Below are 15,842 nucleotides of genomic sequence, written 5' to 3'. Positions count from 1 at the left end.
CCATGCCCTATTACACCCTACTTGGAAGAGAAACTTAAATCATCACTTTAAAATCCTGTACCGTGATACTATGTATTGTGCTTACCCGCAAGGCCAGGTTTCAAACCCGGCTGCTTGTTTGTTCCATACATTTTCAACATGAAATTGGGGATTCCTGCTACAGTCTTTCCTTGATCTAAGCGGGCACCTCCTTTTAATGCAGAGTGATACACCCCACGGGGCATATTCACCATTTCTTGCTTCACAAGTGATGTAAAAAATTCCTCCAAAGCTGAAAGAAATAAAAGGAGACCAAAAGTAGAGTGAATATAGTATGCTAGAAGAGAAACATTCATTCTTAACTCATACACACACACACACCAACAACAACAACTTAGCTATACTTCATGTCAAATTTCACAAAGTAAAAAAACAATTCTTGATTCCCAGCCCTTTTGTAGTCTTCCCCAAACCAGAATATGGCACCCAGTAACTCAAGCTTAAAAACTTAGTCATTCTTAACTCCTCTCTTTCTCACACTCCTTATACGCAGCAAGTCGTTTCAGATCTACCTTTAAAAATATATCTCAAATCCATCAGTTTCTCTCCATTTTCACTGCTACTTGCCCAGTCATTATCTTCTCTCTTCCTCATCTGGATAAATTTAAAAACTAGTTCTTGGTTTCTTCTCCTCATGACCACTCCTCTGAACCATCCTCTACCCAGAAAGAAGCTAGAGTTTTATGTCATTTCCTTCCCTAACATCTTTCAATGCTTTTTCACTGTACATAGAATAACGTCAAGATGTCTGACAATGATCAAGGCCTTCTATGACCTAGCCCCTGACTCTCCCCGTGACCTCATCTCTACCACCCACCTTCCTTCCTGGCTGTGTTAAAGACACACTTCCACAAGGCCTTTTTTTCCATTCCTCAATAACACAAAGTTCATATCTAAGTCAAGGCCACTGCACTTGCCATTTCTTCCACCTGGAACACACTAATCCCCAATGTCCACATGACTGGTGCCCTCCTGTCATTTAGGTATTTTCAGAGAGGCCCTTTATGACTATCCACCATTCTGCAGTAATATCAGTACACGTATTTTAAAAAATTAATTCATTATTTCTTTGTTTGTGTTCCTTCTAATTAAGCCCAAGCTCTTTATTGCTTGACATCTTCACTTATTATAAGGTAATGCAGTAATGTGGGATCAGAAGACAATAGGGTATCCAAACAAAATACCTGATTAGCACTATAGGTTTATATTCAAGTGTTATTTTCCTAAGGACCACTAGAGGTTGCCCAATGCAGAAACAAAAACAACAAAAATTAAAGCTAAACAAATCATATGGAAAACAAAAAAGGAAACCACCACAGGTGCCTCTTATTATAGGAACAAAAAGCAAGAGTCTGTCTACCTAAACTAGAATTTCATTCTGAATAGGTCTAAAAGTCTCCTTTAAATGACCACGATTAAATTAAAGGCAGAAGTACTCACTGGAACATGTGTTATGTACCCAGTTCTGTCATTCCTATATAGAACTTTCCTAGGTGCAACAAAGCTTCTCCATTCAAAGCCCAGAGAACACCTGTGTAGTATGTTTTCTATTTACCCCTCCAGATCCACGCTCTCAACCCTACTCTGTGCCCCGGAAGAATAACCTTTCACAACTGCATCATCAGACTCCCTTGTCCTCTGGCTTTTAGTTGGCTTCATCCAATGGGAGACACTGGCAGGAGATCACAGGGTGCAAACAGAGGTGAGAGCATGTAATCCCCAGACACCCTCCTGCAGGACTGCCCCAGGTAGTCTGCATCCCTCTTTTGAAGGGCCTTGCTCCCCTTAGGAGCTTCTTATGACACAGAAGCTCTCTCTTATTCTCCTAACTGCTCCCTTCCCTTACCTCTTCAGGCTGAGGGACATTAACCATTCTTAGGTGATTCACCATTGCTTGTGAATTTCCTTTAACCTTGACAACACACCTTTAAGCAGTCCCTTTATTAAACTCTCAATTACTTTCTCTGAATTTCCTGCGAAGACCCTGATCAACACATCATCTAAATGAAAAGTGTGAGTAATATCCAACTGCAGGTCATACATTACAATTCCTGTATGTACATGCACATGTACGACTGCTTCAAGCTTGGGAGGAGTATAGACTTTTCAGAATGGACCTAAGAATCATGCATTTGTGAGGAAAGAATTTCATGCTTTCTCAGAAGACACCCTATTCTTGTAAAAGCTGATACACGTCAAGAGATAAGTACACGTCTACACGAAGACTAACCCAGGAATGAAAATTTGTCTACTTGTCAAGCTCTTCAGAGAATTAAGGATTATCAAATAATTCCAGTCCTGAGAGTAGTTTAAATGAAAGTAAAATACCATGAATGCAAAAACCCAAGAGGACTTTGAACTCTAAGGTTATTCTGGGTTACAGGAGGAACTTTGGATAACTGATGGCTTTTTTCTTCCTTGGGCTTACTATTAACCGCAGGGGAGGTCCTAGACTCTGAAGAGCCTTCAGGTAGAAGTGGGGACGATCAGGAGAAAGAAAAAGGGAACAAGTCCTTAAGGCTTATTCTGGACATCAGGAGAAAAGAAAAGGTGGACTCTGCCTAAGTTGTACCGTTCAGTTTTCTCTAATGAAAGGAGGCAGGAATTTGGGACAGGAGCTTTGTCTAGCAAGAAATACTACTATATACTTGGCTGAATTCCTCAGGAATCTCCATGTGGGATGAAACCAAGGATAAAAACTTCTAACATTACAGGCTACTGAGATTATGACTGAGAAGATAAAGATGACATTTCTTGTGTTTATTGAACTTAATTTTGAGAAATTAAATTTTTACATCCATGAACATTCAGGGTAGATTTGGGACAGAATAAGGTAATAGATGCATGCTTGGGAAAATGTTGGCTATTATTGAATTAGAACAACTAGGTATAATTAGAATAATTTTTTAAAATGTCAAGGTCCTGTACGCTTTATATCAAAGCTGGAAAAAAAAAATTGCTGAACGACCATACAAGTTAATCTATTTTTTAAAAGCATTAATGTATAGCTCTCAAATACTGGTACCACCATTTCTTTAGGAAGAATATATTTCTAATGATGAAACTACCCAGGAAATTTCTGAAGATTCTAATGATCTTTTCAGTTATCTTATATAAATAAGCTAAAGAACCATTTGAATCAGTGACTTAAAGTCTCACTGAAAATGTGTCTTGTAGAATAAATTTAACTTTTGAGATGAATTTAAATTTTTCAGTGAAAATGCTTGTTTAAACTAGTTCTCCAGTTTATTTTTACTTGCGTCTAACATTTTTCAGTGTGTTTTTGAACACCATACTACCTCAAGCAGTCCCTATAAGACACATAGAAAATAAGTATTTAAGATTAAAGTAAGCTATAATAGGTGTTCATCACAAAAGAGCACAATTAATCAGACAGTTAAAATCACTAAAAAAGTGCTAGCTTCCCTGACACAAAATAGGAGTCACCTGGTAAAACGGAAGGAGCAGTGAGTGACAACAGTTTGAGATAGCAAGAACCAGGAATGGAAAGATCCACGTCCTTTTCATCGCCCTCCTCATCTTCATCTAGGTCATCAGGAATTTGGATTTCTGGTCTTACCTGAAATGATAGAGAAGGCGATACTAAAATATTATGTAAAATCTTTTCCTTTAAAAAATTAAGTTAGACTCATTGCTCTACAATGCCAAAAGACCATTAAAATTAATTTTAAAAATCTATTCATTTTCGGATTAACTAAATGGTAAACTCTATAATCATCTTATTAGATACACTCCCAGATCCATGTAAAGAACTAATAGGTAATATAGTAAGAAAATCACCATAAACCAGCCTAAGCAATGATTACTATAGAAAGCGAATAAAATTTTATACCATCTGACAATAAAATGCAAACACACATTCAATATATTGAACTTCTGTAGTTTATAATTAAATATTTGCCTTGTCTGAATACATGTTTTAAAAATTTGTGATTTCAGCCATATTTCTATGACAAAGCTTAAAATCTTCTAGTAGAATATACATAGTAGAGATCAGGAAGACACAGAATGCTGTAGCTGACTTTTTTTTTTTAGACTTAGCAGTTTGTTTCTATGGAATATAAAAACACTAAAATCTGCAGTTGGTAGCTATACTTTATAGTGTCTAATTTGCCATTTGAAGATTTTGTGGTTACTCTGTGATTAGTTAGGTTTATTTGAACCAAAAATTAAAAATGTAAAAAGATTACCACTATTGTAGTTTCCACAAGCTATAACTGTCAAGCAATTAATTAAATTTTTAATACTTTCAATGACACACCATGATAATGCCCACATGGAGATAATTAAGCATTAGGGGAGGAAATCAAAATATATAAATGTGGTTGCTATAACCATAAAGTGCCAGAACCCAGTCATTACCATTAGCCTGTCTCCCGGAGTTATTTTTAGAAATAATTAACAATTCCTGCAGACTGCCTTTTTCATAGGTCCCCAAAGCACTGTTCCGTTTAGGAACTGCACTGAGTTAGGATTCTTGCAGGGGGATAAAAGCAAACAGAGATAAAATGCTTCTCACGTATAATAACCTCAACTCCGATGAAGCCTTTCAATCATAACTAGCGTTCTTTTCAGTAGTGAAGGAGTGAAAGCAACCTGACCACCAAGCACTTTCCAAGACAAGATTTAATTCTGATTCAGTCTTGAGGATCTGATTCTCAGAGGACTGAGCCAGCCATAATTACAGAGACAACAATGACGCATGCTCCGCAGAGGGCATGCCTGCATTTGTTGATATCAGCGCACACCAGAGGAACCCTGGCACCTTTGCAAACCTTTTGGTTCTGACAAGCAGGGTTTTCTGAGTGCTTCTGGTCTGTGTATATACTTGGAATTTGCCACATTTGGTATCATCAAGAGGTATCTTAGAGATTTTAACTAGTCCTAGTTGCCTAAAAAGTTTCCAAAAAAGGAGTTGGTTCTGGGTCTGTTTACCTTGCTTCCTGACTTTTTACACATCATAGTACAAATTGAAAATAATATTTGAACAGCATAGGGAGGGAAACAGACAACAATGCTTACAGCTGGAGGCTACATGAATAACACCAGATACTGCACCAGAGCATCAGAGCACTGGGAAGCTCTGCTACATGTCACATTCACAAGTGATAGGAGACTCGGGGAGGTGGAAGCCAGCGGTAAACACTTAAGCTAATATGAAAACTCATAGGGATGGTGAGGATGTGGAGAAATCAGAACGCTCACACACTGTTCGTGGGAAGGTAAAACGGTGCAGCCCCTTTGGAAAACGGTTTGGCAGTTTCTCAAAAAGCGAAATGCAGAGTTACTGTATGGCCCGGCAATTCCACTCCCAGGTATATGACCAAGAGAAGTGAAAACAAATGATCACACAAAACTTGCAGACAAATGTGAATACATTAGTTGTAACAGCAAAAATGGAAGCAACTCAAATATCCATGAGCATATAAACAAAATACGGCACACCTACACGATGGAATATTATTCAATCATAAAAAGGTATGAAGTGCAGATATGTGTTCCACATGAATGAACTTTGGAAACATTATGCTAAGTGAAGGAAGCCAGTCACGAAAGATCACATGCTATATGATTTCATTATAGGAAAGGTTCAGGACAGGTAAATTTACAGAGACAGAAAGTAGATTAAAGGTTGCTTAGCGCTGGGGGGAAAGAAAGGGGTAATGGGGATTGATTGCTAATAAGACGATCTAAAATTAGATTGTGGCAGCTCTGTGATTAGTTGCACAGTTCTCTGAATACACTAAAACCACTTGAATTGCATGCTCTAAATGGGTGAATTGTATGGAATGCGGATTATATCTCAGTAAAGTTATTTAAAAAGAAAGGAAGGAGGAAGGGAGGAAGGGAGGCGATAGGAAAGAAAGGAAAGGGGAGGGGAGAGTGTGGGTTGGAGGAGGGGCAGCAGAAGAGGCAGCAGCACAAGCGGAAGCATAGGAAATAGAGGCGGAAGCTGCCACCAACTTCAGAGGGACCTCAGCTCGTGGATGAACTAGGCCAAGTGACCAATGCTCCCAATTCCAGAATTATGTAGTATAAAAGGAATCTGATATTTTTTGCACACATTTTAACCTATCCAGTTTAACTGCTCAATGAGTCACAGCACACAGGCCATCAATATTTCCGACAGCCACTAAAGAAGACCTACTAGGTTGGGGATTTTAAAAAAAAAAGATCCGTTCATCCATCTTAAGTTGTCTAATTTTGCGTTCACATAACTGCACCCCTATATTAATTTATCTGCTGTGCGATAAACAACATATGTCTGCATCTTACATACACATATATGTTAACAAAGACACTAGAGATGTACTGTAATTTATTTTATTTTATTTTATTTATTTATTTTTGGCTGCATTGGGTCTTCGTTGCTCCTCATGGGCTTTCTCTAGTTGCAGTGAGCGGGGGCTGCTCTTCGTTGTAGTGCGCGGACTTCTCATTGCCATGGTTTCTCTTGCTGCAGAGCACGGGCTCTAGGCACGTGGGCTTCAGTAGTTGTGGCTCACGGGCTCTAGAGCGCAGGCTCAGTAGTTGTGGCGCAGGGGCTTAAGTTGCTCCACGGCATGTGGGATCTTCTAGGACCAGGGCTAGAACCCATGTCCCTGCGTTGGCAGGCAGATTCTTAACCACTGCGCTGCCAGGGAAGCCCCAATGTACTGTAATTTAAGTATAGATGATATACTCTGCCTACTTATAATGGTAGGATTACACCTTCAATTTTGTTTCTTCAAAGGTGAGCTGATTCTCCTGAACTAAGTAGCACTTATTGTTAGACTTTGGTTTCATGGCATTTCCCTACTCCTCTGTTCATCTCTTAAAGAAGTATTTGTTCCAGCTTCCCTATGCTAGTCCCAGTCTTTTCCCTTTGTTTGTATGCAACAAGTGAATAAGATCAACATAAGTACAACTAAGGAAAATCAAGGGAAGTCATATGAAAAAATACTTGTTAAAATTATAAAATGTTGCTAACTATATTACATTAGCTACTCAAACATCCAGGAAAAAACTGTCTATTTAGAACACACACACACACACACACACACACACACACACACACACACACACGCACATACGCACACCAACTACACGCTTCCAATTATAGCTAAGCTTTGTTGAAGAAACTTAAAGGGAGAGCCAAATATAAAATGATAAATTACTTTTAAAATCTGCTTTAAGTTGAATATTGGAAAGCTTATCCTACAAAATGCCTTACTTACTACATTTTCTGAGCCAGATAACCTTTCAACCACGTTTCTGTGTGTGCAACCTAAGAAAATCCAGGAGTTTGTGCATAAACAGAGGATTTATTTGGAACTCGTTAAGTATCTGCATAAATTCATTTAAGAAGAGAAACAGCTTCTGATGAAATCAATAACATTCACTTAAATCAAAGCGGAACAGGTTACACCACATTAATACCAACCCAGGGTGCATAATAAGTTCTTTTATATTACTCGCTTCTCAAATTAACTCCAGAAATCAACAACACTATCTTAAGAGCTCTATAATAAAAAGTTTAATTCTTAAGCAGCCAAGCATTTTTTAAAGAACCCAAGTCAGAGAGAAGAGTCAACCTAAATGTTTATCAATTACTGACTGTTTTACCAGAAAAACCATTCTTTATAGTTTTTTTGGTTTGTTTTTCTGTTTTGTTTCATTTTGGGGGTGTCAGGGGGCACTAAAGAAGGCAAAGGAGAAGGATAAATAGCTAAAAAGACAAAGAAATACAAACTAAAAGGGAAAAATCATTCATGTCTATTTTTTAACACTGAAATCAACAGGTCCTCAAAGAAGCCCCCCCGAAATTTTTTGACCAACTTTAGACTTGCATGTTTCAAGTGATTAACAATAATATTTTTACAAACCAACAAACACATGGATTCATTCACCGGCCTTATTTCCGTAGTGTAGTGGTTATCACGTTCACCTCACACATGGTTTCATTCAACATTCCCAGCTCATAAGACAGCCTAGCACTTAGTATACGTCCAATAAATAATCACTAAACCAATGCAAGTGTTAAGTGTCTATCATCAACGATCCCACAAAACTTCCTAATAACAAACCAGTGACAAGAAAGATGAGTTAATGAATCTGCTATTCAAATCCCTGGCTCACATGATATCTCATTCAGCTCTACTCTCCATTGATATTTTCCATCTTACCTTAGGCGGTACTGCTTCGTTTAACCCTAAATATTCCTTCTGATGTCTGTCACTCCTTTAATGCCTTCTGTTTTACCAGCCTGTTAGCTTTCTTTCAACAAGTTTCACAGTTTAAGTTGATGCAGCAATGAACAAGAAATCTTTCTTTGATACATTTAAAGGTGTACTTACAAAAGTAGTTGAATTATAATCCACAAAAGTAACCATGTGGATAGTATCTTTTAAAAAAATTCTCTTTTTAAAAAAAAATTTCTACTTGAAATTCACTGTATGTTCTGTTAAAAGATTATTTCACAAGTTTCCACAAATAGAAAAAGAGAACCTGTACACCTTTCACTGGAAAGGTATACAAGTAGCCTTCGGTTTTGTGAGTAAACCAAACCGCCCTTGGTGCAGAGTGAGTAAACTCTGACAACAAGGAGGAATCTTAGATTTTACACTAGAGAAGTCCCTACCTGGCAGAGACTTTTGAAACAGTTGAAAGTATGCTTTTGTAGAAAGTGAGCCACAGTTTCACATCACTGCCACTATCTACAAAACAGAGGTGGGATCTGGGGTTGCACCCTTAGCCTTCAGGGACTTGTCTGGAATATGAACATACTGACCATTTTCTGGACTTTTAGTTCTTAGATATTCAAACAGCCAAACTGAAAATCAGTAATTAATAAAAAGAAGAAGAACAATGCATGGTGTGGTCTTGGAAGTAATGATTCTCCATGCAGAGGAAGGTCCTCTATATCAGAAACTGGGGGTTGAAATGGGGTGGACTCTTTTAAACCATATGTCCTGTCATCTTAATCTCAGTTAAGAATATCCACGGTAGTGAACCTCTGTTACATATGAGAGGGAATCACATCCTAGAAGCGGGTTAGGGCAGAAAAAAGGTTGAAAAGCATGGCTAAAATCAGTCTTAGAGACTTCCTTTACAGCTCTCCACGCTCTGCTAGTGAAAACCCAAGCATATATAGTACATCACTACCCTTTACGTTGGAAGGTATAAAGAGCTATTTATGGTTATTCAGGGATCAGAGGATATAGAAGCGTTAGATTAAGAAAGTATCTAATATTTGACTGCGTACAGCACTCAGCTGAGTAATAACTCTAACAAAGACAACCAGAAACTAAACATAACCCTCAAGTAGGATAAAATAGAAACATAACATTATTTAAAGAGGTAGAGACTAAACAGTCAAGAGTTATTTAATAAAAGCTATCATTCCAGCTGGAATGTTTCAGTAATAATAGCTAAAAATAAAGGTAATCATTATGTTGTGATCTAAATTACCAATTGCTTATTTAAAATAATATAGGGACTTCCCTGGTGGTCCAGTGGTTAAGACTCTGCACTCCCAGTGCAGGGGGTCAGGGTTCGATCCCTGGTCAGGGAACTAGATCCTGCATGCATGTCACAACTAAGAACCCACGTGCTGCTACAAAGATCCCGCACGTGGCAATGAAGATCCCACGTGCCTCAACTAACACCCAGTGCAGCCAAAAAATATATATGTATGTATATATATAAAATAAGAAAAAGTGTCTTTCCAGATAGTGTAGGTAATCTATTGGTAGGAGTTTACATACCAAATTTACATGTAATTTTTTCCTTTTTCTTTACCTTTCTCTCTCTTTTTTTCAAAAGCTATGGGTATTGCTAGTCACCATGGTGTAGTCTGAAATCCCATCTTTTTAATTTTACGAGTCATAGGACATCTTTTGTTAAGGCTTCCTGTTTGTGATAACTGCACAACAAGCTGGCCGATCTGTCTTCGAGTTCTCAGTGACACGGGAAATCCTGCCTCACTTAGGATTTGGTTTTACAAGAGCCTATCTTCAGTCCCTCCAATTCAATTCAATGAACAGAAGTTTGCCTGGTTACTACTGGCATCTAGTCTCTGCATAAGCTCAACCCAGAAGAAAAAGTCAACTCATTTTAATGCCTGAGGATCCCAAGAAATTCACAATAAAACTTGCCACTTCACCTCAAGGACAGATTCTGGGTAATGTTACGCATAACTTCTTCTAAAACAATGTCTTCCTTACACTCTAAAGGCATTAAATAACCATTTGTATGCCTTTGAATTACAGTAACACTAAATGTGAAATCATACACTTAGGGACTTCCCGGGTGGTGCAGTGGTTAAGCATCTGCCTGCCAATGCAGAGGACACGGGTTCAAGCCCTGGTGCAGGAAGATCCCACATGCTGTGGAGCAACTAAGGCCATGCGCCACAACTACTGAGCCTGCACTCTATAGCCCGTGAGCCACAACTACTGAGCCCTCGTGCCTAGAGCCTGTGCTCCGCCACAAGAGAAACCACCACGATGAGAAGCCCCGTGCACTGTAACGAAGAGTAGCCCGCACTCGCCACAACTAGAGAAAGCCTGCGCACAGCAATAAAGACTCAATGCAGCCATTAAATAAATAAATAAATAAATATTTTTTAAAAAGAAAGAAATCATACACTTAACTCCTTAATATAACCTGATAATTTAAAGCTGGTTATACTAGGTAGGTAGTAGAAAAGGTTGTATGTTTTTAGTCTAGTCTAAAAACTAAGATAATATCTCACAGTGTGTTAACCCTTAAAAGAGAGTGATACTTTCTTCATCCAGTTCTCTGGGACTAACCTATATATCATTTCAAAGTAAACAAATAAATAGCAGATTTTTTTCCGACGGCACAAATAAAGATCTCTGGCTGCTCAGGTGGTAGAAAACCTTACTCTGAGCAGGCCGTGCTTGGATGTGAAGTTCAAGATGGCGCACTAACTGGGTAAGGTGGTTCCTATAGTGACACAGACCTTGCCCTGGGCACAGGGCAATGCAGTCATACACCAAGTCACCTTATAGAGATTTCATTTTCACCTTCCATCTGCTTCAGTTCATTATCTGTGAAGTCTAAGACCTCTACAGTCTACTACAGATTAAACAAATTATAAATATAAATTCTTATCTTTCATGGACAACATATCTAGAGTTACAGGTAAGAATTCCCTAAGCAGGGGATATAAGTAAAGTTATAAAACGTAGCAGTAAAGAGATACCGGTAAGAAAGCAGAAAAACCTACCTGTTCAGGCAGATGAAGAATGGTGTGCTCCCTGGCACCGAAGTGTGACAGAGATTTATATGCAGCATTTGCCACAACTGGGTCCTAGATAGAGTAAAAGTAAGATAAACAAAAGAAACAACATATATTAAACATCAACTCTGGAGGCAGAAAGAAAATCTTCCCTGACCAACCTCAAAGTTCTATAGTCAGTGCTTTGGAAATGGTATTCAAGCCTTGCTTAGTACGTCCCAATTAAAAATAGAGAGAAAACAGCACTGGACAGAGGCATCAGAAGAACCACATTTCTATCCTAGCTGGGACATTAATCATAAAATAACTCCTAATTGCTCAAGTCCCCATGAGGTGGTATGGTTTAGCGGAAGGAGTACGAGGGTATAGAGTTTGATAGGCCTGGAAGTGGACTCTGAGTCTCCGGCTACTCCCTGGGAGAGCTGGTCTTCTGGAATCTAAGCTTTTTCACTCATGAGCCAGGTGGAACATCACCAACACCCTCTGCTTTATACTCCTTGATTGGAAATGACATTCGAAAAATGGAGAGTATACACGCTACTATATATAAAATAGATAACTAATAAGGACCTACTGTACAGCACAGGGAACTCTACTCAGTACTCCGTAAGGGCCTATATGGGAAAAGAATCTAAAAAAGAGTGGATATATGTATATGTATAACTGATTCACTTTGCTGTACACCTGAAACTAACACAACATTGTAAATCAGCTATACTCCAATAAAAATTTTTAAAAAACCAAAAACAAACAAAACATGGAGCGGACTTTTTGTTTGATGTGCTTATCAGTGGGGGAGGGGCAAAGCAGGAAAGAGGAAGGACCTTTAAAAGGAGAGACAATGGCAACAGTCCCTCTTCATATCTGTCAGTGTCACAAAGTAACAAGTGCATTTTATGGTGAAAATGTATTAACTGGCATAAATTAAGAATAACTTTTAAAACCTAAATTTATTAATAGTCACAATTCTTTTAAAACCAAGAAGGCATCATTTCAAGTGAGTTATATTTTTATCCTAAGAGTCTTATTTCACAGTTCTTTCCCCAGTTTGGTTCTGTTTCACTGACGCCCTTGTGACAGTACCTTGTTTTGAGTGTGGTTCCAGAGGAAGCTGAGGACTTGAACTTTAAAATTCTGAAAAATCAACAAACAACAGAATAAAATTTTAAGACAAAGATAAAATTGAGAGCAAACAATCTAAAGTAGCAAATGTGGAAATTAAATCACTTTAAAAATTATACCACTAGTAACTGACTTAATCTGTACTTATCCATCATTCATAAAATGAAAATACTCAGAAACAGACTCATCATCTAAACATATGGATATGTTAAACAAGGTGAAATTTTAAGATTACTGAATTTAGAAACCTAACCATTTCTTACTGATCTCTCAAGTCTTAGTACAAATGTCACTCTCCTTTTTCATGCCTCTATTCCTAACCCCCTACCCAGAAGAGAGCTCTCCCTTCTCTTGGCGGCCATACGGCACATGGCACAATTTAGCATCTAACGTGATTATCTGTGTATGTGGTCAACTCCCTACTAGCTTGTACACTCCTTAAAGCAGTGGCTGTCTTTCTCATTTCAAAGGCCAGTACATAAAGAATATAAAGCCCAGTTCCTCAAATGACAAATATTTAATAAATCATTGAGCATAAAAAGCCATTTATCTTCCAACACTCAATGTCTTCTTAATTTCAGCCACATCTAACTTCTTGCCCTGCTAATCGTATGAGGTTCTTCTATACCTCCTTGTGTTTGCATATTCTCTTAAAATCGTCAATGAAAAGCAACATTTTATTAATTCTTCACGATCCTAGTCTAATAGCACCGACTAAATAAGGTTTCCTTAGATTTCTCCTAAGAATGCTTGTCACTTCCACCACCACACTCCCGTAGCCCTTTGAGTAACTATGCTCATCAAATGTTATTATAATTATTATTGCTTATGTCTATATCTTTTACCAACTTTTGAGCTTTCAGAAGGCAGGGACTGACAACATGGTATAATGGAAAAATATGGCCTGGGAGCTAGAAAGTCCTGGGTTTAGAAAACAGCTTTCACTTAGAAACTACAGTGTTGGTTCAGTTACTTGTCTTGCATGTAGCAGATACTCAATAAATATTTGTTTAATGAATGGATAGATCTCTTAAAACCTCAGATTCTTTTGCTATAAAATGAAAAATAATAACTTCCTATCAGATATTAGAACTAATTGATATAAAGTAACTGGAAGAGCACTGGGGAATATAATAACTACTTAAAATAGTGTCTATTATTGTTTATTAGTATCTCTAAGGCCTAGCACAGTTCTAATAAATATATTCTGAGCCAATGAATGAATGATCAAGCACTTTGCAAAGCAATTCAGAAAATATACAAATTGAAACATGGACTCTATTTTCAACAAGCTTATATGTTAATGGAGAAAATATATGTATACATATACCTGTAGTATAAAATAGAAATAAATGTTCTTAAGACAGTATAGCTAAAGAACTTTGGGAGCAACAGACTCCTGTTGAAGAAAAATTCTCAAAGGATGAGATAACTTAAACCAATTCTTTATTTCCTAAAATAGACTTTAAAATTAGAGGTGAAAAAGAAGGTAATACTAGACAGAGAGAACAACATGAACAAAGGAAAAGCAATGGAAAAATTTGGAAGCGGAGAAGAAATCTACAATGGTTAGGTTTTCCTGGAGTGCAGGAGGCGGAAAAGCAGAATGAGGCCAATTCTAAGAGACCTTATTAGCTCCATATAAAGAAACTGGACTTCACTTTTGGTAAACACAAGGCATTTGAGGTGACTAGGGATAGCAACGACCTAAGAAATGTTTTGGGAAAACTATATTCAACTCGGGCTTACATACAAAAAAACTCTAAGCACTTAATAGAAAACAAATTATTTAAACACACACAGGAAGAGACAGGCGGAGGGAGGGAGAAAGGAAGGGAGGGAGGGAGAAAGTGGGGGAGGCGGGGAGGGAGAGACAGAGCGACAGATGGGAGAGGGGTTTTCCCTACGTTTCTTTACTTCTGCTGCCAGGTGGGCTCTGATCACTGAAGTAATCTCCCTACTAGGAGGAAACTGATGGATGAAATGGTCCCCAAGCCATCTATCTGAATAACAGAGGAATCCTAATGTTATTATAAGCATGAAGATAAACCAAAATAAAATGTCACTGAAAAGGAATGTAAAATTTGAAGGAAAAAAAAATCGTCCAAAAGACAACTTACAGCTTACCAATGTAAGCAAACATAAAAAACACACAAGCCACTTCATAAATTCAATGTAAGAAAAACTGAAAGTACAAGCAATACAAAGGTATATGAGTTCAGCCCTTGAAGACAGAAAATAAATATACGTATCACTGCATACAAAGTCCTTATTTTGTGTTTTAGTATGGGCTCCTTATCAGTAGCCTGGCAGATTTTCTGACAACATGGGGTATGTACCCACGAACAGTGGCCATAAAAAAGACTGTTGGTGAACTATATACTCTAGGAGTCTCGAATTGATTCTTTTTTTAATACCCCAAAACAAAAGCCCAAATGTGAGAATAAACTCACAATATCCTGTATTGGTTCATTCATTCACTCAACAACTAGTTTCTGAATATACATTATGTACCATGCTAGGTATTGTGTCCTTGGTAAGGACAAATTTGATTTTATTCACTGTGTAGCATTTAGAATGATTAGAAGTATTATCCTACAATCCTGTCTTCTCATGTGATCTAAAACAAGTAATAGACTATTCTTGGAATCTTACAGAGGGCCAGTTTATCAAAGTCTGTGAAGCACTAAATCAAACTAAAGGTTCACCAAGACTTCAAGTGGAAATCAATTGAGGCTCTTTGAAGGAAAAGTCAATAAAAAGGTGAGCTTGAAAGCGGATATGGCTACAAAAGTGGAGACATAAATGAATCTGCCACCCTCTCATTTCATTCAAAGAAGAGATAACAGAGAAAATGTTAAACAGAAGTACGTGAATCTTACAGCAAAACATCTTCCACCAAGTGTTTCAATTCATTACAATGACAAACATTGCCTAGTTCATAAAATTATTTTCCTCTCCTAGGACAGGTTGATTTTACAATCGTCTTCATTGAAGAGTATACATGAAAAGCAAAGCTATATATAGAAAATGTAAACTAATAAACTAACACGTAAAAAATCAAATCTCTATGCCTAAGCTAGAAAAAACCCACAAATGACACTATGTCTATACTACTCAGAAGTCTGCCCTGCCTTACTAAAGCCTTTGTAACACTTTTTAGAATTTAAAACACCAACAAAATGCACTTAAACTGTTGGCCTCGTGAATTCTATTATTTTAAGAAACACTATTTTAACATATGGGCTTTAAAAAATCTTGACTATACTTTCATAATAAAAACTTGGCATCCTTCACGTAAATAAATCTCAAAGACAGAGGACTGATAAGGGTGGATATCCTCCTACTCCTAGGAGTCCATAAAGATATCAACATGTTCACAGAACAAAAAGTGCTAAATGATTTTTGGCAAACA

At 37.6% G+C, this 15,842-nt stretch overlaps 1 protein-coding gene across 3 annotated transcripts in view; it reads right to left on the bottom strand.

The window, feature by feature from the left end:
* FOCAD (focadhesin) overlaps nt 1-15,842 on the bottom strand; it is a 310,232-nt gene that overhangs the window by 102,334 nt on the left and 192,056 nt on the right. For all 3 annotated transcript variants that reach the window (XM_082843135.1, XM_082843136.1, XM_082843138.1), the window contains 4 exons: nt 12,389-12,439; nt 11,294-11,377; nt 3,487-3,619; nt 86-271 (listed from right to left, as the gene is read on the bottom strand). In XM_082843135.1, coding sequence (XP_082699261.1) covers nt 86-271; nt 3,487-3,619; nt 11,294-11,377; nt 12,389-12,439 — 454 coding nt within the window. The remainder of the gene's footprint in view (nt 1-85; nt 272-3,486; nt 3,620-11,293; nt 11,378-12,388; nt 12,440-15,842) is intronic.

Source organism: Leucopleurus acutus (assembly GCF_964270905.1).
Source record: "Leucopleurus acutus genome assembly, chromosome: 7".
NCBI classification, from domain to species: Eukaryota; Metazoa; Chordata; class Mammalia; order Artiodactyla; family Delphinidae; genus Leucopleurus; species Leucopleurus acutus.
Note: the sequence above shows the minus strand (reverse complement) of the source record. Positions and strands in the feature narration are given on the sequence as shown.